The 27,655-nt window shown below is 35.8% G+C and overlaps 1 protein-coding gene across 18 annotated transcripts in view; it reads right to left on the reverse strand.

Annotated features, from left to right (window-relative positions):
• The window catches only part of DMD (dystrophin), a 1,213,044-nt gene that overhangs the window by 273,329 nt on the left and 912,060 nt on the right, over window positions 1-27,655 (reverse strand). For 17 of the 18 annotated variants that reach the window (XM_062608089.1, XM_062608087.1, XM_062608095.1 and 14 more), the window contains one exon: window positions 16,628-16,745. The exons of the other annotated variant lie outside the window; for it this stretch is intronic. In XM_062608089.1, the coding sequence (XP_062464073.1) occupies window positions 16,628-16,745 (118 nt within the window). The remainder of the gene's footprint in view (window positions 1-16,627; window positions 16,746-27,655) is intronic. 18 annotated transcript variants of the gene reach the window in all.

Genomic DNA, 27,655 nt, shown 5'->3' on the forward strand with positions numbered 1-27,655 from the left:
TTGTCAGGATTTTTTTTTTTTTTTTTTGCTGAAAGTTCCCCACTTTTGCCTTCCAGAAAAGGAAGTGTCTTACCTGAGTCTTATTCTTCAAGAAGCAATCACTTTAATAAACCCTATCATACAACATCCCTTGAAAAAAGGATGTCAGTACTATTCTTACATGAATCTGTGAGAGACTAGTCCGGGGAGAACACTTAGATAGTATATGCAGCGTCAAACAAGCGTAAGTTTAGAACATTTATTTTCTAAATCCTGAAGTGCTTAAGAAGTTTACAGGAACAGATATAACATCTACTAAGTTGCTGCCTGTAGGCTATCATTATCGAGCGGAGCTGGATAGGACAGAGTATACAGTAGTGAACAGTTGGAGACAGCCTACTCAGTAGTTTATGCTTCATGTGTCCTTCTTTATCTTTTCCTGTAAAACAGTATTACTGTTAACCTTTTTCAGAGGCTTATAGAAGTCATCATTTTAAGCAACGACCTTAGAAAGTTGTGGCAACACTTTAACTAAATATGGAAGAGAGTAATAATGTGTCATCTAAGACATTTTATACATCTCGACGAGACATTTTATACATCGATGAGAGGATTTTGCCAATAAACCCCAAATTAATGGTGGGGTGGCAACTGAGAATTCCTAGTTGTCTTTTATGGTAGTAAGATGTCAGATGTAGCTTTTATGCATTAAGGTATTTATAGAAACATTATTCCTTATCATGTATGTATCATAATGCATAACAACAGATTTTGAAAAATGTATTTATAGAAATTAAGCTCCACATAATCAAGTGAATGAAAAGGGAAGGGAAGGGAAGGGAAGGGAAGGGAAGGGAAGGGAAGGGAAGGGAAGGGAAGGGAAGGGAAGGGAAGGGAAGGGAAGGGAAGGGAAGGGAAGGGAAGGGAAGGGAAGGGAAGGGAAGGGAAGGGAAGGGAAGGGAAGGGAAGGGAAGGGAAGGGAAGGGAAGGGAAGGGAAGGGAAGGGAAGGGAAGGAGGGAGGGAGTAAGGGAGGGAGTAAGGGAGGAAGGAAGGAAGGAAGGAAGGAAGGAAGGAAGGAAGGAAGGAAGGAAGGAAGGAAGGAAGGAAGGAAGGAAGGAAGGAAGGAAGGAAGGAAGGGAAACTGTAAACCTGCATACTACTGTGCAGTATTCTAGTTTCAAAGAATATATTATTATGAGGAAGGAGTGCTCAGAGCCTTCACTTGTCTTTCTGGAATGATGAAGAGCAATGAATATGTACCTGCAAGACCTATTAAGGCATGAAAGCCCTGGAAGGAAGAATGTTACCTCCCTTGAATTCTCAGAGGCTAAGAAAGACAAGTAATAAGAGAGATTTAAACAGATTTAAATGTTGGGTTTTTGTAAAAAAACCACACAAACTTATGAAATTTTGTAGTTTGGTACTTTGGGGGGGGGGGGCAATTATTTCCAACTATTGCAACTTTATGATTTAATTTTGTTTTGTTTCACTGGGGTAAGCCTATTTTTCTTTTATCTAAAAATCACTGCCATATGATCAAGCTAATGAAGGTCACTTTACTCCTTTTCAAGTGTCTGATCAAACAGAATGAACTGAAAACTGTCAAGTGGTTTCCACTAGGCACCAAGTGAATAATGCTTTGACACTCTGAAGCACGCTTTATACCTTGCTATATGTAGTGGGAGTTAGAGACCAGACTAAGCTGGTAACACATCTAAAGAAATCAGTTTCTTATAACAAGCAAAAGCAGCTTCTGTGACTGAGCACTGAGAAGGGCATGCAAGAGCTTATTATTTGGAAAACAGGTCCTTGAGAAAGCATTCACAAGTTTGTCAGGTTTTAATAGATGTATTTATGTATATAATATTTATCATCTCTCAAATGAAGTTTTTGCCATAATTTTTTTCACTAAATGAAAAAGGGAAATGATTATGGCATGTAAGATGTGGAAGAGAATTTATCTTGTGTTTTAATATGTCATACAATCTGTAAAATTTTGATCTGAGAAATAAACGCTTATCTTGAGAAATAAGATTCATCAGAATTAGTATGAAATAGGTAACAAACCTAAGTGTAGTTTTGTTAGAGGCCTACAGAAACACATATATGTATATACATATACACAAGTATTGACTAGGGGGATGTACAAACAGGTTAGGGATAAACTTCTGATATCTCTATATATAGCCACCAGAGCCCTAAGAAGTAGAGCAGGACATTTATGGAGTGATGGACTACCACAGTCAGTCCCACTGCTGAGGCAGGATAGTCAGCAGTGATTCATCAATGACCCCAGGAGTAGGATTCATATGGACAAGCCACCACAAGTTTATTATTTATTTATTTAAGAGACTCCTATATTTGGATGACATAAAAAAAACTTTGTAGTAACATTGTACTAACTGGAAAAACAATTTATTAATTTATTTCCTTTGTTGTACGTACAAAATAGCTACTGTATTATTGAATTTAGGTACTTTCTTAAATATTCATCATGTACTTATGAAGACTTACATTAGATTTAGGAATTATATTTAGACTGACAGAAGGTATCCAAACTGGAGACACAGGATTAAGGCTAATCTGATTAATAAAATGAGTAGATACATAAGTAATCCAATCCTTTCAGTTTTAGATTTATAGAAAAATTTTCAAAGAACTTGATAGGAAAAAATCATTAATTTCTGTCTTTCTTAGTATTATAAGAATTAATTAGAAGAGACTAGGTGTTTAACTATTTAACTTTGCCCAAATGTCTGATATAATTTTAAATCATTAAACTAATTTCTGTGCATGGATAATAGCTTTGTAACAATCAACCTACTTACAAAATACTTAAGAAAACAATCCCCCCCCCCCCCCCCGAAGAAATTTGACTTGTCTGTGCCTGTATTTAAAAATGGGATATTAAATTAGTGGAATGATATTCTACTTTCTCTAAACATAAACAAGAATGCTATTAGCATTATTAAAGTACACCAGCTTTCATATACTAACATTTTCATGGACTTCCATACTTACTGATGCAGAAACATAATGGTAGGTCTGGCAGTCCTGAAATGTGTGAAATTCATTACCTACCTAATGAAGCATGCAAACAATGTATTTCAGAATTCTTAGAACCAGATCACTTTGCATTGCCATCACAGGGTCATATTTACACCGTATATTTTTAATGTCATCAGCATGCTAACTCCTACTGAGTTTAAGCTGAGACTTGTTTTACAAATGTATCTGCATTTGTTAATATCTACACTGTTTTGATCTAATAGATCCAGCTCTGACTGTATGGGAAAGACTTTGGGAGATCTCAGTGTACCAAAATACCTAGAAAATTAAAATGGACTTTGGAATTCTGCAAATTGTGAATATCAGGCTCCAAGTTATTGAAACAAAGTTTTGCATACTGTTTATATTTCTGTTTCATTCTTCAAAAAGTAAAATTTCCTCAGAACCTACATTTACCGCAAAAGCCATAAATCTAAAATTCAAAATTCAAAGACTGCAACTGGCTTTGATTAATTTTAGAATGGATAAACATAAAATGTTTTCCTTCTGTTATTTCACATTAAATATTATATGAACTATAGAATAATTTCATCAGAAAGCTAAGCTTTAGTTTTCTATAACTTTCAAGGTCTAAATCCTTACTCCTGTAATACATCCTAATTAAGCTGCATCTTCAAGGGTAAACTGGTACACTTTGTGAAATGGCCAGCAAGCAACACAGTGGTTCCTATTTGTTGGTCTTAACTCTGAGACCATCTGCTAGGCTACAGTTGTTCTTTATGGGAATTATGAGCGCAGACTATCAAGGCTTTTGCTGTGCCTCTTCTGACAATGTCAGATCTGCACAGTGACTCAATTGCTTTACCTCCACAGCATGCACCTCTCTCTGGAGGTCAGCTGGGAGACAACTGCAGAGCTCCCTTCACTCACCTATGAAACAGGCACGGAAAGTGGGATCGTAGCAACAATACTGAGCTTAGCTCAGTGGATGAACCAAAAGAAGCCATCCATTTATCAGAAAAAAAAAAAAAACATGGGCTAAAATCACAGCATCATAGCTTTGACTTTTATTTTTGCTTCTGAAAGCAAAGAAAACTGCCAAATTATTTCAAGGCAGAGAAGTAAAAATGTTTCTTTCTAAAATAATTGTATATTCAACTTTAAGCATAAATGTCAGGCATTTTCTATCTGAACTGATTTAAGTTTGTTATTTCACAACAGAAACAGAAAACTGTATAAATTTGTTCTATTTACAAATTACCAATTTCATAATCCCAGAAACACAGAATGGTTTGGGTTGGAAGAGATCATCTAGTTCTAAAACCCCTGCCATTCGTAGGGACACCTCCCGCTAGAGCAGGTTGCTTGAAGCCCTGTCCAACCTGGCCTTGAACAGTGCCAGGGATGGGACAGCCACAACTTCTTCAGGCAACCTGTTCCAGTGCCTCACCACCCTCACAGTGAAGAATTTCTTACTTATGTGTGATGTAAATTTCCCCCTTTTCAGTTTAAAGCCATTCCCCCTCATCTTGTCACTACATGCCCTTGCAAAAAATTCCTCTGAGATTTCTTACAGGCCCCCTTTTGGTATTGAAGACTGCTCTAAGGTCTCCCCGGAGCCTTCTCTTGCGGCTGAACAAGCCCAACTGTCTCAGTCTTTCTTCATATGAGAAGTGCTCCAGCCCTCTGATAACCTTCATGGCCCTCCTCTGGACCCACTTTAATAGGTCCATATCTTTCTTGTAGTGGGGGCCCCAGGGCTGGATACAGTACTGAATAATGTAGTGAAATATAAGATATACAGCTTCCTCCATTTCCGGACAGATAACTAGAAATTCCAGCACAAACAGAAGCTTATAGACTCAAAATAGAATGACATTTACAGAACAGATCATGTATTGTACCTGTGGTTTGGATAAAATAGTTACTTTTCTTACAGTAAGCTTCCTGATAGGAGAAAAGCATTAGATATCATAAGACTGTAAATTAAAGACTGTATTTCTGGCCAACACAAATACAAACTTTTTTTTTTTTTTTTTTTAGATTTACATTTACACCAATAGTAAAATTGCTTTAATATTGAACTAAGTATTTCCAAAGGTGAGTCAATTCCTCAGGGCTATTGCTTCTATTTCACATTGACATTTCCATGTCTTACACTTCACTCTGCTTTCCCTCTCACATTTGTACCTATTTATTACATACTCCAGAAGATGCTATCAGTCTGATATGGGTTAATCCACACTTTTTGATGTACAGAAAGATGACCTTATGCACTTCAAAGTAAATATATAACAGAGTCAACTAAGGAAGTAACATACACTGCAGAAAAAACTTTTCTTCTGAAATTTGGAAAACATTTTGAGCATTTTGAGCATTTTCTGTGTAGCCATACTGATCCACTTTTTTTTTTTCCTTTTTTTCCTTTTTTTTTTTTTTTAACTAAGCACTGATTAGAAAATGAAGGTCCTATCATAAAAATGCTGGTATGTGAACTCATCAAGGAGCACAGCTCTGCAAGCATAGGGGCACGTTAGAAAAAAAAAAAAAGTAACTTTTCCTATTTTTAATTTACAGAACTAGTCCTCAATGTCATAGGAAATGGGTCCCAAGTGATGAAGCCTGGCATGACATACATATATATATGTTTCTTAATAACTAAAAATGCTATATAAATTATAGCTATATTTTATAAATACCCCCCCCCAAAAAAAAACACAACATGCCATATCTGTCATCTGAGTCCGCTATTTTAGCAGACTAATAGAAGAAAAAAAAAAGATTGCCAATTACACCAATTTTGAAAACAAGAAAGACATAAGAACTTGTCTTTTACTGTGTTTTTTGTTTGATAAGGCGTTTGGTTTATTCTGGGGTGTTTTGTGTTTATAGGTTCTAATCAGATGTGCTTCCTTGATCATGTTCTTTGTTACTCCAACTCACATCACAGCATTCATGAGACTCATGAGATGCTAAATGGACTAAACTTAATCAATGTTAGACAAACCAGCACACTTCAAAGTAATTACTCTGATATGGCTGAAACTTGGCAATTTTGAAACTAACACACTACAGCTTTAGACTTGACATTGGGAAGCAGAGCTCCACATCCTGCTTGCAGGAAAATGTATAAAATGGAGCAAAGAAAATGTATCCAAAGAACAGATTCAGCTATTAGAGACTCTCACAGAAACACAGAATCTTTAGGGTTGGAAGGGAGGTCTGGCAATCATCCAGTCCAATCCCCCTGCCAAGGCAGGGCCTCCTAGAGCAGGTTACACAAGAACATGTACAGGTGGGTTTTGAATGTCTCCAGAGCGGGAGACTCCCAGCACAGCCTGTTCCAGTGCTCTGCCACCCTCAGCATAAAGAAGTGAAACTTCTTTTGCTACCTTAATATATTGCAGCAGTGAAGAAAGCCAAATGTTGAAAGTGCAAACATTCAGAGAGAATCAGAATACTGGAAATGCAATGCATATTCTTGCAAAATTAGTGTATCTCCTAATCTGAAATACTGCACTCATTTCTACACTTAAGATAGAGCTGACATAAACACAGTCTGACACATCCAGGAAAAACTTCAATGGCACAGACTTTTCCTCTGCGGTATGCAGGTTTCCATCCAATTAAAATATAATGAAATAAAAACTTCCAAATTGTCTGCTTCAGGCTTTAATTCCCATCAAACCCAGATGCCACCACTTTTTTATCATGTATCAATCAGACTGTTCAACATCTACTCTTCTTTGCGTTACTCAGATAGGGATTGCCCTCTTATGGAACACTGTCTCACCTAACATGCAATAAACCTGCTGATAAAAGACGAAATACGAGCAGCTTATCTTCAGAACTTGAATGCTATTTCCCTTTCTATCCTTTTTTTGGCATGATAAAGGCTGACACTGTTCTATGAGCACTGCTATTTGTTAAACATGGATAGTAAAATTAAATTATTTGAATTATCTACAGTATAAGTCACCATAATGATGATTTGGTATACATAAGAAAATGAAACCAGCAGCAGATGCAACCACCCACCAAAGTCTTAGGACCTCTCTCACACACACTAAGATGGTATTTACTCAGGTTGGACTTGCAAAAGAGCTTTACAGCTGTGCAAAACACTCTCTTTGTTATCGGTTTATTCCCAACTCAAGCAAAAACTAAAACCATGATAAATTTATGTTAAGGATAGCCAAAATAAAATCCGTAGGCCAAACATATTCCAGGATGCTTAACCTGATTGTCTGAGAATAACTGCAGGTTCCAAAACATGTTCTTGTGTATTGAATTCATTTTAGAAAAAGAGATGGGACACAACGTACACCAAAATCTGCATTTGCCTGATATCACTGATTACGTGGCATCTAAATTTAGGTTGTAATCTCTGCAAGAGCAGGACCTTTGTTTCCTGTTTGCTCTCATTATTACAGAAAATTATGGTCTGGCATAAATGAAAATTTGTATACTGTTCTGACACAGTTTTTCAAATAACTGTGGACATCAAATGTTGCCTATCAAATGTTGGATAAAATGTCAGTAGATGAGCAATTTGATCACATTCTGAAAACTATTTCTGAATAATTTCTTTTATTGTTATTTCCTTTTCATTTTGAGTAATTTCTTGCAACATAGCTCTTCTGTTTGCATCATCATGGATAAAAATAAAATAAAATGCATATTATCACTGTTTACATGTCTGCTTCTAGTCAAATTTGCATTGTGCTGTGAAACTATTTTTTCTAAAACAGTACAACCTTGAAACACTGGCCAAAACAGAAAAGACTTTGGTTTGTCATACTCAAATAAAACAGGTCAAAAACCCTAATCTTCTGAACACGCATTGCAGGCAAAGGTTGCTGGTAAAGATATTACCCCACCTTATCTAAGAAAGAACTGAACGTATGTAACTAAGACTTTTCTGGAATTAAAAAGAAAGTCTATAGCAGATGTAGAAATTATGGAGATCATACTCACTTGTGATGATGCAGGAAGTTTGCTCTTACTGTATTTTCATTGATCCCTAAAGGCAAAAAAAAAAAAAAAGTCCCAAGCCCATACACTCTCAAACAACTGACCTTAGGCACAAGGATTAAGTCTGTGCTCAGTGTTTGGCAGGGAGCTTCCAACTAGGAAGAAAAATGAAGAATGGCAAATATTGCTGTGAAGCAGTCATATAGTTGCAAAGAAGGAATAAAAATCCCACTTGCTTTGCTGTGCTAGCCCACATTACCGGAAGGCTGCCTCAGTCTTTGCAAGCATTCTGTATTTTACAGCATGTGTATGTGGCTTTATCTTCATCCCAGTAAACAATAAAAACATAGCTAAAATCACATAGCTAAAATCCAAATAGTTTAATCTTAAAAAAGTATTTTGATGATTGTATAAATCAACTGAACTTCAACATTTAAGAGATCAATTAAAATAAAATTATTAAAGCTATTAACAAAAAAAAAAAAACAAACCCAAACAAAAAAAAACCAACCCAAACCTGTATATAGAGAGTGAAAACTAGGAAGATGTTCAGGCTTTTGGGGGTAAATGGGGTGCTTTTGTTAAAAATGGAGCGCTATAGCTCACTTAAAGAAAAAAGGGAATGCGCCCAAATCATATGATGGAATACTTTTGAGACTTTCAGACTTCAATCGCGTTAAGTCATGCTAGCATTTAGCAAGAAATAGAAACCTATCTAAAAAAATAAAATAAAATAAAAGCCCCAACAAAATCCAAAAAAGACCCAAACCACAAACAATAAAAAAAAACACCCCTCAGCATAATCTTGAGCAGCTACACACACAGATTTTAAGGTTAAACAGTAAATTTATAGATTTCCTAGATGGACCCTATAGGAACACAGCAATGGAATTTCATCAGTAGATAGGGAATTTGAATTGGTTATAAAAGGAGTCTTTAACTTTGAAAAAAAAATCTTACACTACAGAACACTAGTACAATTATCAATAATAAGCCATTGTTTCCCTCTCACTTTTGGAGCTTGATCATTTTGGATATTTACTTGCAATGAAGATGGGCTGCAAGTATGGTATAAGTGTTCTAAATATTTTTAATGGCAAATTCTTAATACCACTCCTTTTAACGTAGAAAATGGAGCCTTTCTGCTTTTAATCAAAGAGAAAAAAAAATCCTTCTGATTATCTGGCCACTACATAAGTTAATAGAATGTTCTTCTGACACTGACAAGATGCAAGTCAAACCTCTTCAGCATTTATAATCTTAATATTTTAAAGTATTATATATATGAATATTAATTAACATTTTGTAAAATGAGACTGAATCCAATTTTTAAATCCTATGTAATAACATCCACATTTTTTGCTGTAACAGTGTAAATAGGAAGTCTCACATTAGACATAGGTAAACATATTGAAAATTCTAAAACAACTCAGTGTTTGCTTTATTGAAGAACTGAAAATTCTTGACAGCTTTAGTCAGTTATATGTTTAAAAAAATTATGTTAGCACTTCTCTAGTTATTTAAGAAATAAAAGAAAGACTTTGTTTCCTGAGAAGTACTCTCAATTCACTTCACATTTGCATACTACTTAATTCTTAAATATTATTCAGAAGGGCCTAGAACTAACAGTTTTAGAGACAACAGAGTAAATTAATAGGACCCAAAATCTCATTCTGTGTGGCAGTTACTTACCTTCCCTTTACATTTTGGTAATAATACTTTTGCAAGTAAATTTGCTCCTTTCTGAAGCTACTGAAGCACTGGTCTTGTTAAACTTAAAAAAAAAAAAAAGAATAGCTGCATGCAGATTTTTATCTATTAGAGGTTTTCACAAAGACTTTAGGTACAAAGGCAGACAGTTAAGTAAAAACTGTCTGTTAAAATATTACTCCTATTGGACATAAAGAAGGAAAAGATGACCCTAACACTATTCATAGGACTTATCACAGTAGGGGAGCAGAGGGTAGTACCTAGGTAAAGGAATTGCCTACTGACAGGCTGTAAATAAGACTTTCTGTAATTTCACATCTGCTCGTGGTTCTGGGCAGCAGTTACTTTCACCTGGGTGAAAGTGACTGGGTAGGTTGATGGAGACTGAAAATTTATATGCTTTGTCTGTTTCACTAAAATCACCTCTACCGCCTGTGTCCAAACATTTTAAGAACAGAAGAGTAAACTGCAGAGTATTAAATAGGGTTGGATTTTCTTGACACCATCAATTAGATGTCTGCATTCTGACTGACCACCTGTATTGATTAACTTGGTCCCTAAATTCATGAACCCAGGGCTACATCGTACAACAATGTATATCCTGTTAGTATGAAGCATCCCCCAACCAAACCATGCTTTCCTTATTCAGAGTGGGAGTTTGTTTTTCCATTTTATTTTGTTGTTTGGATTTTCTTTTTGGTTTTGATTTTTGGGGCCTAGTCAAAATTATTTAAAGGCTTTTAAAAAAATTTTCTTTCATACAAGTCTTTCTGAAAGGTCTTTTCTTCCAGCACAGCAATGTAAGGTTTAAGCTCTAAAGTACATCAGGATGACTAATAACCTTTGCATCTTGGCTGGATGGCCGCACACAGAGTTCAGTCAACGGCTCAATGTCCAAGTGGAGACCAGTAACAAGTGGTGTCCCTCAGGGCTTTGTGTTGGGACCAAGCCTGTTCAACATCTTTGTTGGCAACAGGGACAGTGGCATTGAGTGCACTCTCGACAAGTCTGCTAACAACACCAAGCTGTGTGGTTCAGTTGATACACTGGAGGGAAGGAATACAGAGGGACCTTGACGCGCTTGAGAGGTGGGCTGGTGCCAACCTCATGAAGGTCAACCAAGCCAAGTGCAAGGTCCTACCCCTGGGTTGGGGCAATCCCAGGCACAGCTACAGGATGGGCAGAGAAGAGATTCAGAGCAGCCCTGCAGAGAAGGACTTCAGAGTGTTGGTTAAAGAGAAACTTAACATGAGCCAGCTTCAGTGTGCACTTGCAGCACAGAAACTAACCATATCCTTGGCTGCATCAAAAGAAGTGTACCAGCAGGCTGAAGGAAGTGATCCCGCCCCTCTGCTCTGCTCTCATTAGACCCCATTTGGAGTACTGTGTACAGTTCTGTGGTCCGCAACATAAGAAGGGCATGGATCTGTTGGAACAAATCCAGAAAAGGGCCACAAGGATGATCAGAAGGCTGGAGCACCTCCCATATGAAGACAGGCTGAGAAAGTTTGGGCTCTTCAGCCTGGAGAAGAGAGGGCTGTGTGGAGACATAGTAGCCGTCCACTATCTGAAGGAGGCCTACAAGGATGCTGGAGAGGGACCCTTCATCAGGGACTGTAGTGATAGGACAAGGGGTAACGGGTACAAAGTAAAACAGGGGAAGTTCAGGTTAGATATAAGGAAGAAGTTTTTACTGTGAGGGTGGTGAGGCACTGGAATAGGTTTCCCAGGGAAGTGGTAAATGCTCCCTCCCTGGCAGTGTTCAAGACCAGGTTGAACAGAGACTTGGGCAACACGGTCAACTCGTGAGGTGTCCCTGTCCCAGAGTGGTTGGTACAAGATGGTCTTAAGGTGCTTTCGAACCGTAACTATTCTATGATTCTACGATCTCTATGATGTAGCAAAGCTATTACTCAGGTTCTTGAGAATTTCTTGAAATGTGGAATCCAGTGAATAGAACACTGGGGTTTATTCAATAATTCAGCTTAAAAATATCAACAAGTAACTGGGCAAACTGTATACAAGTACAGTTTTCTCTTCCATTTTTCCTTCATAGTCTTGGAAACTACAAGTTTTACTACTGGATGACAAATTCCAGATCATATTTATTTTCTTTTTTTTTCAAGTGGTAAACCCTTTATCTGTATTCAATAGCTCTAAGAGAAAACCGCATGGGTGGTAGTAGCAGGGAGATGACTGCTTTATTAAGATGACAAGAACAACAGTATAGCTGTAATTCACTGTTGAGTTTCCATACATTTTGCAGTGAAATTGATGACGAGTTGAAGATTTTGCAATAAAACTGTCAAATACAGCAACCTATTTGATAAAGGCTATTTTATGAGGTGCCACAGAGACACTCAGATTATTTTCAGATTAGTTTAAATGCAGTTTTCCTTACAACCAATTATAACAAATAGCTTTTCTTTTTTTAAAAAATAAACAAAAATCCCCAAACCAAAGTAACTCTTCTGAAGGCATCCTCTATAAATTATTCATACATTTATGGACTTGGTTTTAAATACTGTCAAGTAAAATTTCAAAACAAATCTTTTGGTCCCAATGTGTAATTCTTGATCAAAATATTCTTCATTTAAATGCTTGTATTTATGGCTATTATTTATGTATTTAAGATAATAGAATGTAATTAACCTCTTGATATTTTGAGAGTTCACTACATTTCACACTCTTGCTGAAGAAAGATGTATGTTACTTTGGCTTCTTATCAACTTGAAAGAGAGATTCTTTGGTCAGTAACATATTATTTCTTCACAGTTCTACAAATATTAATTTTCATACCTCATCTATTGCTTTCACAGCCAGAAACCACATTACAAAATTGGGATGTAAATTGCTAGCAAAGTAAAACAGCAGAAAGGTTATTCACCATTACCTTTTGCATGCGTATCAACACAGCAGTAGGAAGGCCTCCTATTTAAATTTCTTACATTTCCAGGATCTAGCAAGATCTAATACAGCCTTTATAATTACGTCAGTATTTCTGATTCTAAGACTGTAATTTTGTTTTTATTATCTCTCAGTATATTTCTATATTGAGTTGTTACTTGGTTTATGCATTTTATACATAGCAACTGATGGATAATAAAAGGAATTTTCAAAGTTTAATTACTTTATCATATTTAAAGTTGCTTATAAACTCATTCAATTTAAAGAAATAACATTTTCATCAGCAGTAAAACAACGTGTTTTGGAGCTGTGATGCATTATGTAGAGAAAAACATTATTTTAGAGCAGATGGTTTTGTTAGAATAGAATGTTTTATCAAGGACATTAAAAAAGCAGAAAGATATCTTGTTTTTCCCACAACTTTTACTCAAGAATAAATGTAATTATTATTATTATGTATTCTCTAACGTATAAGTTGCAAAGAAACTATGATTTACATAAACAGAGATTCAAATATAATGCTATGTAAACATAACATAAGCTTTACGTTATAGAGCCAAGTTCTTTTTATGTTGCAAAGCTTCAGCAATTTCATACAGATAATGAAGGATAAGGGGAAAAAGTTCAGACAAAATAATTCAATTGTATAAGCTTATCTTTAGTTTCCTTTCTTTTTTTAATTTCCCAAAGGAAGACTAAACCTACGTGTTTGACTTTATTTACTTTTCTGCAGTTCTTCATAAAGGTCCTCTAACAAATGTCTTTTGATTTGCTTGATTCTGTATAAAATATTTACCTTTTCTTATATACAAATACTTTAAAAAGGCAGTAATGGTTTCTAAATATAGTTCAAAGTTTGACTTTACCGGGCATAATATACATATTTCTGCAAGCAGAATTACTTGAATATTAGCACAGAAGGCATAACCTTCAGGATTTTAATTCCAGCTGATGGCACATTAACCCAGCCTTTGAGCCAGAATAGCAGCTATCTTATAGAGTAGCTACAAGTCTTACTTAGTATTTATAATATATCTGTCCTGTGATATTGGCCAGATGACTGTGTAGGGTTTTTTTTTACTAGCCAGACCAGCCTTGCACTTCCTCTCCTTCCTGATGGAATACAATGAGTGGCTTTGGCACCTGACAGTGTGACATTACAGAAGGCTGAGTGTGAGAGAGGTACACAGCTGCTGCAGAGGAGCACAAGTGGCACAGTGCTTATGCTCAAGTCATGAAATTGAGTAGACTGAATAGAGTACCCACAACTAAGACATAGCCATGGTAACCTATTTGTATTCATGAAGAGGGAAAAAATCCCACAGGAAATGGGAAATAGTCTGTGGGTGAGGCAGTCAGGGAGGACTTGCAGCAGGACTTTGGCGCAAGGTCCAAGTATAAAGGAGAGGATGGTCTCTAGAGCTGTGGGGAACACACAGGTCTTAGCAACTGAAAGTTATCTGGTCCAGGGTTCAGCTCTTGTTGTGAGCAAGATTTCAAGGGATGGACTTGGGGACAACACAATGTGTGCAGTATGTGCTGGACTGCAAAGCAAAACTACTGCACTAGGTGAGAACACTGTGAAGCACAACAGGCATCAGAAGCGCTTTGTTAGAGAGCACACAGTTTGAGAACCCCAGCTATGCTGACCATAAGAAATGCTCCTATATTCAGGACAGCATAGCACTGTGAAGGGTAAATGCAGCAAGAACAAATGGATCCTGTCTATACAGGTATTTAGCAGGTCTAATTCAAACCATAGTGATCTCCTTTTTCTTCACACAACATGCAGGGGAAAAAAGCATGAAATTAAAAATATTAAAATTACTATTGTTCTTTTAAAGAACAATAAGTACTTTAGGTGACAGTACATCACATTTCGCTTTTATTTGGAAAAAAACTTTTATGTCTTATTGTAAAGTCCTACCATTTTTTTTCCCTGGAAGTGTCATATCTCCTTAAAATTCGTAAGTAATAAATACCTCTTGAATAGTGTTTAGTACTACCTACAATTGTACAACTATAAACTAAGCATGAAAAAACCTTCATGAATCTATTTTGCTACCAGAGAAGACTGGATCAAAAAGGGCCCTAAGCATTCTTTATCTCCCCCTACTACAGAAACACTGACCCTGTGTACTTCTGACAAGAAATATTTTGTTGACTTTAAAATTATTTCATTAACAACAGGATGATACCAGAAGATACTATACTACAGCAAGATGTACTTGAAAGGACACAAAAGGACTGCATCCTTAGTGGTACTTTTGCTGACAAAGATATTGACAGATTCAGCATAGAAAATTTATTGTTAGAGCAAAAATTAATCTTGCATACTTTGAGTTCAAACTCAACTAATAATTTTTGGAATTCTTATAAATTAAAACTAAGAAATCATCATTAAAATATAGCCACCACACCTCTAGCCACAGATGCAAGCTATCATATAATTGGGTTACTGCATACTCATTCATAATTTACAGTCTGATAGCCTGCTTTCCTTTTTTTTTTTCAGTACGAAAACCAGCATTTAATCTTGTAGAAGGCAATTTCACTTAAAGTGAATTGCAGTTTTCCTACAGAACAAAATTTAGTCATGCATGCAATTCACATGAGGATATGTAGGAATTAGGCTTGCATTTCATGTGAAGTCTACAACTCTTATCATCGGAAGACTTGTCTTAGAATTAAAAATTGAAATATACTAGAAAATACATATGTTGGCTATGAATAAGGGTTATAATGTTAAGGTGTATGTATGCACTTCTGAATTCAATGGATTATGTGATTCTAAAATCAATTGCATGTCAAACAGAAACATATTCTTATGTAATATGTAAGCACTATCCAATTCTTCTCAAACTTCAAATAAAACAAATGCACTTTCTGTTTCTCTCTCTCTCTCAGTAATATGCTTCAAGGACAGGAAGAGAATAGCAGTTAAATAATGTAATTTCATATAAAATGTAGTCTAAATAATATCTGTATGTGTTATTACAAGAGTGCAGTCCAAACATGAAATGTGATTTTGATACATTATGGAAACTATTTAATCGATGGAATAAAAAGGAACAGGTAATATGTGTGTGTGTATATATACATATATATATATATATATACACATATGTTTTTTGTTTTTTTTTTAATTAAGGGGATAGAGAATCTTAGCCTATGTATCAATCTTATGCATAAACCAGTTATCAGTTTAAGGGAGAGAACTGGAGGTATATCCAGGTCAAGTTGTAGAAGCAGTTTGTATCCACCTATAGTGAATTGGCTGTGTTTGGCTTAGTTCTTGCCTAAGTGCCACAGGGGACCTCTAGGATCATAAGAAATTGATTTTTTTTTTGTAGTTTTGAGTCCTGAGTACCCAAAATAATAACTGAAGATGTATAACAGTCCACAACAGAAGGCTGCTTTAATAGCAAGACCTTGACAATGTTTGATTCTATAGTGAGGGGTGTAAGGACACACAAGCATCGAAGGGTGACAGGACACTGTTGTCTTCTCTAAACTTCTTCTAAAGCTTTTTCTTCTAATTTTTCCACCTTAAACACACTTTGTTGGTTAATTATGGAAAGGGGAACCATAACTGAAGAACTAATAAAGACTAGTGGCAGACCATCGGACTTGAGCGTCTGCTGAGGGGAGATGTAAGAAGAGGCTGCAGTTGCACTACGAGGGATGGAATTGAAAGATTCTTACAAGCCTATAGCTATACTCTGTGAATCGCCCTTTTTCCTCTTTAATTAAGAATAAATGTATTTCTTCATCTATAGCAATCACATTCTGTATTTTTTGACAATCTGCTTCCACTATGAAGACAAGCAACACCAAATTAAGGTGAAAAATGTGAACTACATAATCACTGACTTTCACTGACATTTATTCTATATGTGATTTGGAAAATCTGTGTGTGAAGTGTCTCCTGATGGAACTCTCCTGATGGCAAAGTCATAAAGTGTCTGAAAAATGCTATGCTTATCAAGTATTACAACATTTTCCATATTTGCTGAAGCATCATATGATAGCAGAATCACCACTTACTGCGGTCAGTAATTATAGTTCTGGCCTCCTGATTGCTCGTCTTGTTTTTTAGATTTTGTGCTGCAGTTATTAGTTCATCCAGCTGGGGACGTCTTTGCTCCAGATCCTGTAGTATTGCCTAGTTACACACAAATACAAAAATAAAACAAAGAAAAATGCATGTAGAGCTGTTGAGAAGACTATATATAGGGACTTTCTTGGTGCGAGCAGAGATTGTTCACTGTTTCAAATAATACGAAGAATTTGGTCTAGACCTTCCAAATAGTCTTGTTGTTCTTAACATATAAATATACCAAATATAACTTGCAATAGTAATTTTAAAAGAACCTGTAAAACTAGAACATAGACCAACAATAACTCTTCATTTTTTAACCTATATTTCCCTAGTAACTCATGAAGCCTAATTAATAATGTTTATTTCTTAATGTGTTAAGACTATTTAATTACTATCTGTTGCTTCTAACTCAGGTAAGACTATTGTTGCCATTGCTTTTTCTGTCCTGACACCTTACCTAGCAGAAACATAATTAACATTGACAATAATTTATATGTTAGTTAATCAGATACACAAAGCCCAGGCAATCTGACTAGAAAGTAAGAAGTGGATCTAGAGTTTTTCATAGGGAAAAAAGACGGGCTTTAAAATAATGACTCGTGGTCTTTGGGATGTAATAAAAACTAAGATACAAGAGCTTTAGATATTATGAAAATGAGAACTCGAGAAAAGTAAGGTATATCAGATTCATGCATATATTAGTTTATTTTGAAGGATTAGGGAAGAGTAAACAAGGAATCGGTTTAATGATTTCTCAGATAAGAAGCATCCAAGCATGTTTTTAAAAGACATTGACCAAATCTCGCAACTTCAAATTCCTATTGTGTAGCTTTCAGAAAAAATGCTCATTAGATTTCCCAGTCTTAGGAGTTGAAAGTAGCAATATTTATTACAAAATTACAAACAAATTTCCTTTTTCTGCCCACAATTTTGAGCCAACAGAATGGCATGCTGTCAGATAGCCAGTATATACAGTACATCAGCTGTTACACTGACAATAAAAGTAATTGGAGGATTTTTATTTTTAGGGTTTTTTATGTGGATGGTGTTCAGTGTTTAGGTAATCTGTTTGCATGTTCACCTGGCTGTGGACTATGTGTCTTGAGCATTTTATTGTCTTAAAACTCCACCAGCTGTGTCATGTGTCATCATGTCCTCCCACCTGCTACCCACCCCTTAAAATGCTTTTACTCTAAATAATCATAATTTATCTTAACAAGCTGATATGATCTTAAGGTCCTTCCAAACCCTAACTATTCTATGTTTCTATGATTCTATGATAGTCATTGACTGCGCTGGATGGAAAAATACCTGCAGAGTCTTATCTCAAATTTGGCCCTCCAATAAGAGATTAGAGTTACATAATTTCATCAAGTTGAAGGTGACAGGTAAAGGTCTAACATAATTTTCTTTTCAATAAGATTACCAAAAAAGTATGAGAATATCGCTTTTAGTAACTATAGCATACATAATTAAAAGTAAGTTAAAACCTCCACCAAGTTTCATTTTTGTGCAGTTATAAACTCTTCAGAATAAAAGGTAATTTTCAAGATACACATTCTGTAGAATTCTTGCCTTTAACTTCTGTATCAGAAGTTCTTAGAAAATCTGTTACAACTGGCTTTCTAAACTCATACCCAAAAGCTTGGATGGTATTTTTTCACTTGTATACTGATTGAATTGCATATAGAGACATGCAGTTAAAGCAGCAGCTTGCATAATTAAGCAAGGAACAAATTTCTTATTAGAAGTTTCTCCTTAGTGAAAGTACTCAAGAAGAAGACATAAAATCTACTGATGCAGTTACTACCTCTAGATATCTATGTGCCTTCAAAACTCCATTTTCTAGGCAGACAAGTTAGTGAGTGACATGAATTTTACAATAGAAAAAGCAGTCCCTCTGCAGCCTAGCAACACCTGTATTATACATATTGCCAAAATGAACTGTGCAGAAGGAACATTAAAATATGTACAACATGCTCAGAGAATTGTGTGGCATCCAAAGTAGTTTTTCCCTCTCACTCTCCTTCCCCTCCCTAGAAACTGCTTAGAAGATGGAAAGAAAATTAAGTGATTCTAAGGTCTTACTCCAGTAGTGACTCTAAACTTTTCCTTAGATTTTCTTAAATATAATTTTTATATTTGGTATACTAATAGGGGAATGATTTCTCTGATTCATCCTGAGCCTCCAACCAGGCATTAAATGCCATGCTTGTAACACAGAAGAAAGCTTCTGCTATATGAAATCTAGTAAAAAAAAAGCAATAGGCAAGGACTGCTCAATAAGGATTTGCTCAATAAGAAAATGAGCACATGGAACTGATGTATACCTAAGTGCTTACAGAACGACTTACCCACAATATACACCTGCAGTTCCTGAACTGGACACTCAGGAAAACTAGCAAAGCCTCTTTAAAGTGAGTCTTGCTAGCTCTGCTGTTTCCTCAGGTACTCAAGAATCCTCCCTATAGGGACTGTGAGGACAACCTTCCCTCTGCCATTTAATGTGAATAAAATTACTTTCTGCGAGATGTACTAAAGTGCATTTCTGAGAGGTCAAGGACATCTCAAAACCCTTATACTATGAACACTTCTGATGATTCTTGATTTGTCTCCTTTCAGGAAACAGTAATATATGGTTAATAGAACAAACAGGGTTTTTCTTAATATCAGAAAGACAACCAAATAAGGGGGAAAAAAATCCTCAAATTAATACATTTTTCTTTCATTTAATACAAAGTGTCTGAGAACCTTACTCAAACAATATTTAATTTGGTAAAATTTTATCAATTAAAATTGCTGTAATATAGTTACATTTGTTGGTGCAATTTTATCAATTGGTACAATCTTAAAAACTTAGTAAATATATGTTCCTCATTGAACCAGCGCTTCACATACACATACAAACCGTGATGTAAACTTGGATAAAAGTAGCTACTAAAGCATATCTTGCCTGAGCCTTCCTGTGATCCTGTAGCATGAAAGCAAACAGCAACAATTGAGCTCCACTTATTATCAAATTCAGAAAAATATTCTGTGACTGGACAAACTAATAATACAAATTGATTTTGTGGGTAACAAAAATACAAATAATTATGCTAGGAAAAGAAGTGCTTTGATGAACACAAATTAAAAGACTGCTAAATATGTTAAAAAAAAAAAAATTGAATATCAGCTGACTATTAGCCGAAATGATCTAAAACAAAGAAACGAGAAAAAAAAAAAAAGAAAGAGCAAAAGCAATTCACATATGGATATACATTTTAAAACTTAGAAATTCAGCCAAATATTTAGTGTTGTAAAACTGGGTCCTCAACAGAAAACAAAGGGAAACTGTTAGAAGATGTTACAACAGCTATGGGAAGAAAACCCCATTGATAGTGGCACCCCGGTGGGGGCACAGCAGATGCAACAGACCAGATGCCTCTGATATGGGATGTCAGCACACTGAAACAAATATGCTGTGCAAAATGGGTAATACAGAAATAAGTTATTATGTAAGTATTGTCTCAAAGCAAATTAAACAGAAATCTACCTAGTCCCTACCAGGTCACAAAGAGAACAGTTAAAAAGACTTGTGGAGTCAGCTATGCTGAAAGCACGTTGGGATTTTTTTTTTAACACTTGTGTTCTTGTGCTATGCAAGTCTGTGAGCAATTTCCCTTTACTCCCACTTACCTCGTGCTCTGTAAAGGTAAAATAACGTATTCTGCAAAGCATTATAACCAACGTTTTAATAGAGAATTTTTTGTTTAATAATAAATGTAGCTCAACATAAGTAGGTCAACAATGGAGAAGGACCGTTGACACCTATGGCTGTTCAAATACATCTTTAAATCTCAAAAGATCTTTTAACTTTCTTCAATATACCTACAAGTGCAAACATCATAATGCTTGGTGACAGCACAGTAATGGAAAGATGAGATTCAGTCATCAAACCTGCCTACAGTTTGTTAGAAAGTGATGCTATTCACTTTTAACAATCTTTTTACATTTGTGGACAGCAGCTGCTCAAAAGAAAAATCCGATTTTCAGGTTCCTAACTTTTATTGTTTCTTTACACAAAAGGGGGGTTGAGATATTGAACAAATTGTTCAAGTCAGCAACTGAAATAACTTGTATAGAAATTGCTAAAAAGTAAACTGAAAAAATGAAACAGGTGAGGTATGACAAATTCTTGTTGGGACTGTAAAGTTTAGGACGGAGAAACAAAATGTTCTCCAGCTTTATAATGTATCATGTTATAGCCTGCATATTTGTCGCTCTAGCCATTTGTGTGATAGTTTAAATAAAGGATAGGATCTTTAAAAAAATCTATCCAATCTTTTTTTCCTGACTTGATGGCATTATTAAACTGAAATATATATGAATTCCAGGATGGTACCAAGTCTTAAACATTCAACTAGTCCCTTACTGATGCTGATTATGGGTGTTTGCTCCATAATATCAGCAACAACTGTCCTCTCACCAAAAGCCAGGACTTTTGTTTCCAACTGCTGAACATCAAACATATAAATGAGGGTTTAGGTTGCTGTTCTGCAACACTATATATGATTGTCCCTCAGTCTGTATGCTGCTTTAGAAAGGCTCTGGTTCTACTTCATAACTGTCTTACATTTGTAAGTTCAAAACTGTCTCTGAAAACAAAGAAGCTAAAATGTCATTAAAAAAATTGAAGATTATTGGGTAAAGTAGGTCCCACAATACCTTTTTAGCATGTGGTAATGATGATGATGTCTTGACAATTATTTTGTGTATTATTTTTTTTAACTAGGTAACAGCAGTGAGTGATCCAAATAAATTATGTTTGGTCAAAATGAAGATTTACAGAAGACCTTTCATGTTAAGAGCAAACTGGAAGAACCATTTTGTCATAAACAACACGTGCTGAAGACTAAAACTTCCCAGCTGTTTGGGATAGGTTTTTTTGGCCCACCCCCAACCTTGTTTAATGAAAAGGACCAGTAGACTACAAGACAACAACTGAATAATACATATGGGAATGTTAGAGAGAAGGAAGCTATATTTTAGTTCTTATGAAGTTCTTTACTCCAAACTCATCATGATATTCTTATAAAAAGCATAATTCCATCACAGTTGTTTAGGAAATGATTTGTTCATCTTTGAAAAACTTTAGACTCTAAACCTTAAATTTAAACAAAAAATGAAGCAATTACTTCCTGAGTAAAATGTATAGCCATGAAAAGTTTTACTTAAAAGAACTGAGTTCCTTAAGGTTGGTTGATTCCCTAAATATGATGTGTTATATACACACCTAGAAAGACAGAAAGCTTTGGAAAAAAGCATGCTAACAATTTCAAAACATGCAGATATGCAACACCTACAATTCATCTGCATAATAAAATTGGCTTTGTTAAGTTATTCCTCCCAAGCACAATTTGAATTTGTTTTCTTGTCACTAAGCAAGAAAAGACCATGAGAGAAAACCATCATTTTCATACTCTTTAAATTTAAACATAAAAATAGGAAATAATGCAAATAATGTAATATAGTGGAGTTTCCTTTTTAAAACAACTTCTGCTTTGGCTATTAGCTGTTTCATCTTTTCCCTCCAAAGAACATTTAAATTTAGGGAAATAAGGAGAGTTACTATTTATCAGTGTTGCTAGCTGATTGGTACCTCTCAATGAAATCAAAATATTAACAGACTGAACAGAGTGATCTCTGCAGGTTAAATTTCCACAAGCACATATTTTTATGCCAATTTAGGGCCCACTAAAGAACAGCTTAAGTAAATTTCACTATCATGAATATATCAGTTCCATCAGCGACGCTGTAGGAAAGCCACCAGTGACAGGTTATCAGCTGTCTCACTGGATGCATGAAAAAGCATCACAGAACTTTTTCTATGCTTTTTTTTTGACAGTCATCTATCAAATTATATTGGTGGCATTGTAAATATCTGAGGACTTGTTCCTTTACAACATAGGAATTTGAGTTCATACTATGAAGTGATGATAGTGAAAAGTACATAGTGCTTTTGATGTATACTAATGAAACCAAGCAGAATGGGGAGTACTTAATTTGAATCTCAAAGTTGTGTCCAACAATGTAAGGTGATGGTAATAACTGGGGCTGGGATAGCTCACCCTCTCTTCTTCTCCTGCTCCCCATTTGCCTATAAATGAGGATTTGGGAGTAGGTATCTCAACATTTCTAAGGAAAGGTGACTGAACTGTAGAAGTGGAAAAAACCCTTTAACATTTGAGTTCACAGGGAAATCAACTGCTCCCGATCTGCAGGAGGCAGATACAGTTTTACTCATTCACAAATGGGGTAGTTAGCAAGAAAATGTACACCCAGCACGGGTCAGAGTCACAGGTAAGGTACGAGAATGAGATCTTATGAGAGGCTAAAAGTTGGCCAAAGTCCAGCAAGATGTTTTGTACCATCCTCAGACCACCAAATTGGGTGTTGACACTAGGAAAAAGGTAGCATCTGCATAGGCTGCAAGACAAAGGTAGTAAGATTTGAAGCAGGTCCAGCAAGGCAAGATGTGCTTTAGAAATAAAAACATGGATGCAAACAAAAGTTCAGCCTGCAGCTGAAAAGATTTTCAGACTAGGAGAATAGGCTGCAGAGACACAAGATGTCTGCACTAGACATCTGCAATAGATGTCCTGTAATGGGTTCTTCCCTTAATGCATGTTAGTACTTTGGGAAGCTTAGCTACTATGTGCTAAAAAGATCTCCAGGTAAGATATTTTTTGACAGGCTGTGTCATTTTTACAATAATGCATAATATCATGTCCAAACTCAATGAAGACTGACAACTATGTCAGACACCATCTATGGGAAAACAAGTGCTGAACAGAGGGACACTACATAGGAAGCACACTGTCTATGCTATTTTGCATGTGATGCATATCCAGGGAAAAGGGTCAAACCATCAACAGCTTACACATTCTAACTGAGATGTGTTGATGGACTCCAGTGCAGTCTATCCAGTGGACAGGATGGAGATAAGATGGAAAGAAGACTAGGAAAAGATTACAGTTTAACATGGTTTGTGAATGAATCATTCTCATATAAAAGGAATTATCTCTATTATAGTAATTGCTAGCAAAATGGAATAAAGCTAAGATGTATCTGTAACAAGTAGAACAACATTTAAAGATTTGGATGTTTGGCTGTAATGGGATCCATTCAAATGGAAGAACACAGTAATAAATCACATGTAGGAACTCAAGGTTGAAGGAGGATTTCATCTCCAAGAGTAAATCTGAGTATATGTGAACTGCGTGTGAAATTACAGACTTTTGTCCCCGTACAATGTGTCTGTTCGATGCTAGTTTTATTTTCAGTGAAGTCTGAGCATTTAAACAATCAGGCTAAGCTACTCCAGGGTATCTTATGTCCTTTCAAGCAATCACAATATATAACTCAATTGATGGGAACCAGTGTTAAGAGCTACAGAGCTTACTCAGTTTCTATACTAGTCAGCAGAACCAAAGTCTTTCAGCAGATAGCTACCATTTGTAGAACGTGTATTTGCAATATTTACTATTTTATTTCTTCCCTATAACTAATGGTTCAGATTAAGGATTTTTCCACTACACTTACGAATACGTATTATAAAGAAAACTGAGGATGGCTGTTCTGTTCCTCGAAGTTGCACCTTTAACCTTTTCTTTATTGCATTTTTAGATGATAGTTGTAGTGAACTTTTTTTTTTCTGAGACTGATCCACTGAAAAATACATTTGTTAATGTACTTCAAAAGTAAAGTTATAGATTCTTTATGTTGTCACATTTTTAAACAGAAGACATATTTACCTTGTATAAAACAGTACTGAGTAGACATATTACTAATATAAGCAAAATAAACAGGTATTTTTAGCTATCATTTTTTAAATTTAAGGAAAGCTAACAGCTTGACTAGAAATACCTCCAAATTATAAAATTTTATAAGGAAAAGATTAGCCTGAATCAATTTTATGCTCTGAAAAAAAACCACAGAATTACTTCCTCAGTTTCTGTTAGTGCCTCTAGAAATGATTTATTACTTTTCCTGGAAATTTTCTTCAGCAATCGCAACTGAATAACAATTAAGAATAAAATAGATTGGCGCAGAATCATTTGCCAGATATGTTTTAATTTAGTACCTTACACCACTAGATATTTTTCTCAAGAATAAGGAAAAAATTAAGATATTGTTCGTTTGGGTTTGCTTTGGAAAAAGGAATCAAAAACTGTTACATCAATTGTTTCTTACAGAGAATATTATTTGGCTTTGTGTATGTGTCTGTGTGTGTGTATGTGTAGGGGGTGTGGTTTCTTATTTACTATAACTGATATGAAATATTGGAATAACTCTGGCATAACTAGCCCAAGTCTAGTAACTTGGATCCTTATCTTCATTCATTTCTCATTGTTATTCTGAAAGTTAAGAACCAAAGAAAGTAGCCTATTTCTGGTATCTAAACTTCTCTGGTATTTTCAGAAAGGTTTTACTCCTACAGCTATATTTCTGGCTTTTAGTTTTGTTTTAATTTTTGTTGCTTTGTTTTGTTGTGTCTTATACCTTTGCTTGTTTTACTTCTTGTGTTTATTCCCTCATATTTCTATATTTTCCCTCATATTTAAGGCCAACAATAACACAGAAGGTAAAGGTTGAAATGAAAATTCTCATTCATTAATAGGGAAGGAGGGAAGGAGGGAAGGAGGGAAGGAGGGAAGGAGGGAAGGAAGGAAGGAAGGAAGGAAGGAAGGAAGGAAGGAAGGAAGGAAGGAAGGAAGGAAGGAAGGAAGGAAGGAAGGAAGGAAGGAAGGAAGGAAGGAAGGAAGGAAGGAAGGAAGGAAGGAAGGAAGGAAGGAAGGAAGGAAGGAAGTAAGGAAGGAAGGAAGGAAGGAAGGAAGGAAGGAAGGAAGGAAGGAAGGAAGGAAGGAAGGAAGGAAGGAAGGAAGGAAGGAAGGAAGGAAGGAAGGAAGGAAGGAAGGAAGGAAGGAAGGAAGGAAGGAAGGAAGGGAGGAAGGGAGGAAGGGAGGAAGGAAAGGAGGGAGGAAGGGAGGGAGGAAAGGAGGAAGGAAGGGAGGAAATATATATAATGCGGATACTGCAAGTTCAGGAAAAATATTTCATTTAAAAGACTGTGGAGATTAATAAGACAAAACAGTGATGTCCTGTAAAAATGGTTATTAAAAGATTGGCTTAGGCAAGACTTACCTTTATAACTAATTTCAAAGGAGAAATCTCAAGTTCTCAGTTGCTAGCAGGAGTTAGTAAATTATTAATGCTATCTTGTCTTGGTAGTGTCACAGAGACACCAGTCTTTTGAAAGTAATATACTTAACACTTAAAAACTACAATTTGCCCTTCATGATTTAAGAAGCTATGGGGTAGGCTGAGAAATAGATGTAAGTGCTGCACATTTGAGTATCACTAGATGCAGCTAGTGTAGGAGCTGTAGCTGGGTAAGGTCCACCAGTTACTTTATAGTGTGAAAAGCGGATGGAGAGGAAATGCCACAGGAGGGAACTCAGCCACACATAGGCTGTGTGGGAAGATGCTTAGCCACTCCGTGACTAGCAAAAATACACAAGCACTCCTTGTCTTGTCCCAAGTAATGGGTGTCCCGGTGTGAAGGGCCAGGTCCTTGATCTCTCTTCCCTGTTCTGGGGTTCCTCAACTCTTTCTTGGGCAATGGTGCCAATTCAACTGAAGAGGCACAGACTAACACCAACTAGAACAGCCTAGCATAAGGGATGTTTCTGAAAAGTGGGAGACAAGAAATACATTGAAAGCAGGTGAGTCACAGCCTGGATGGATGCCTTATCCACTAGAAAATATACAAAGGAAAAGGCAACAGCTCTTTCTCCCTCATTTTCAGTGAATACCCTTTCGATATGCTGATGGAGAACACCTGGCAGGTTTAAAAATATAGTCATGGGAGGCAGGTGAAGAAAGGCTCACTCTGAAGATGGGTATTGGATTTTAAATTTCTGCTGATCAGGTTGTACGCACTTCTATGCATAGAAAAAGTGAAACTAAAGGAGCACAGCAAATGGTGCTATTGTGGAGTTGAGAACTAGCAGAGCTGGGCAGGGGTGTCAAGGCTGTGCAACAGGTGTCTGTGTTATGCAATTAGGCATTTCTGTCATTTTATAGTCCTACTCCTGGGTAGATACATCTTTCTGCAGAAGGTAAATGTGCTCATGCTAAAGGCCACTAAAGTCAGTTTTCTGATAATTACAGTAATTAATTATGGAAACAATAGTGTTGAAAAGGTATATTGGCTGGAAATTGAAGACAGCAAAGTTCAAACAGAAAATATGTAAATTCTTAGTAGTAAGTCCATCTAAAAACCAGAGTAGATGACTAAAGAATATAAGAGATTCTTAACTAATAGAACTGTGTAAATTAAGATTGCATTATTTGTTTTTCTTTTTTAACAGTCAGACACTACTATGAAGAGCAGGAAGAGGAATCCCTGTGTAAAATCCCATGGATTATGGTTTCATAAATAGTATATGATCATATTAATCCTCTGATTTTGAAATCTAGGAATCCATGAAAAATTAAACATTTATTGTTAATTGATTTTTCAACTCATCTATAATGCCAGCTTATCTGAGATGAATTTTCAACACCTGTTTCCTCAAATCAGTATCAGCCGTACTCAGTTCCACATCCATCACACATATATAATGTAATTTAAATATATCTAAATATTTTCTGACTGAAAGCAGTGTTTAAGCATAAAGGTAAGCATAAACCTGGAGCTATTTCCTGTTCAGACAATGGGAACTCTTACTACAAGCAGTTAATGTATTTCATCCACAACCATTTCTTGAGGCAGACAGTGCAGGCACTTGTTAGTAGCCTGCAGAGGAGCCACACAATTCTACTTTGGTGGAAGAAACTCAGCATTTTATTTTATTTTTTTCAGAAAATACAATTTTCTTATCTGAATGACAGTTTCAGAAATATATCTGATATAAACAGAAATGAAA

This window comes from Pezoporus occidentalis, unplaced genomic scaffold (assembly GCF_034315485.1).
Source record: "Pezoporus occidentalis ecotype Australia unplaced genomic scaffold, CSIRO_AGI_Poc_V1 ctg129, whole genome shotgun sequence".
Classification (NCBI taxonomy): Eukaryota; Metazoa; Chordata; class Aves; order Psittaciformes; family Psittacidae; genus Pezoporus; species Pezoporus occidentalis.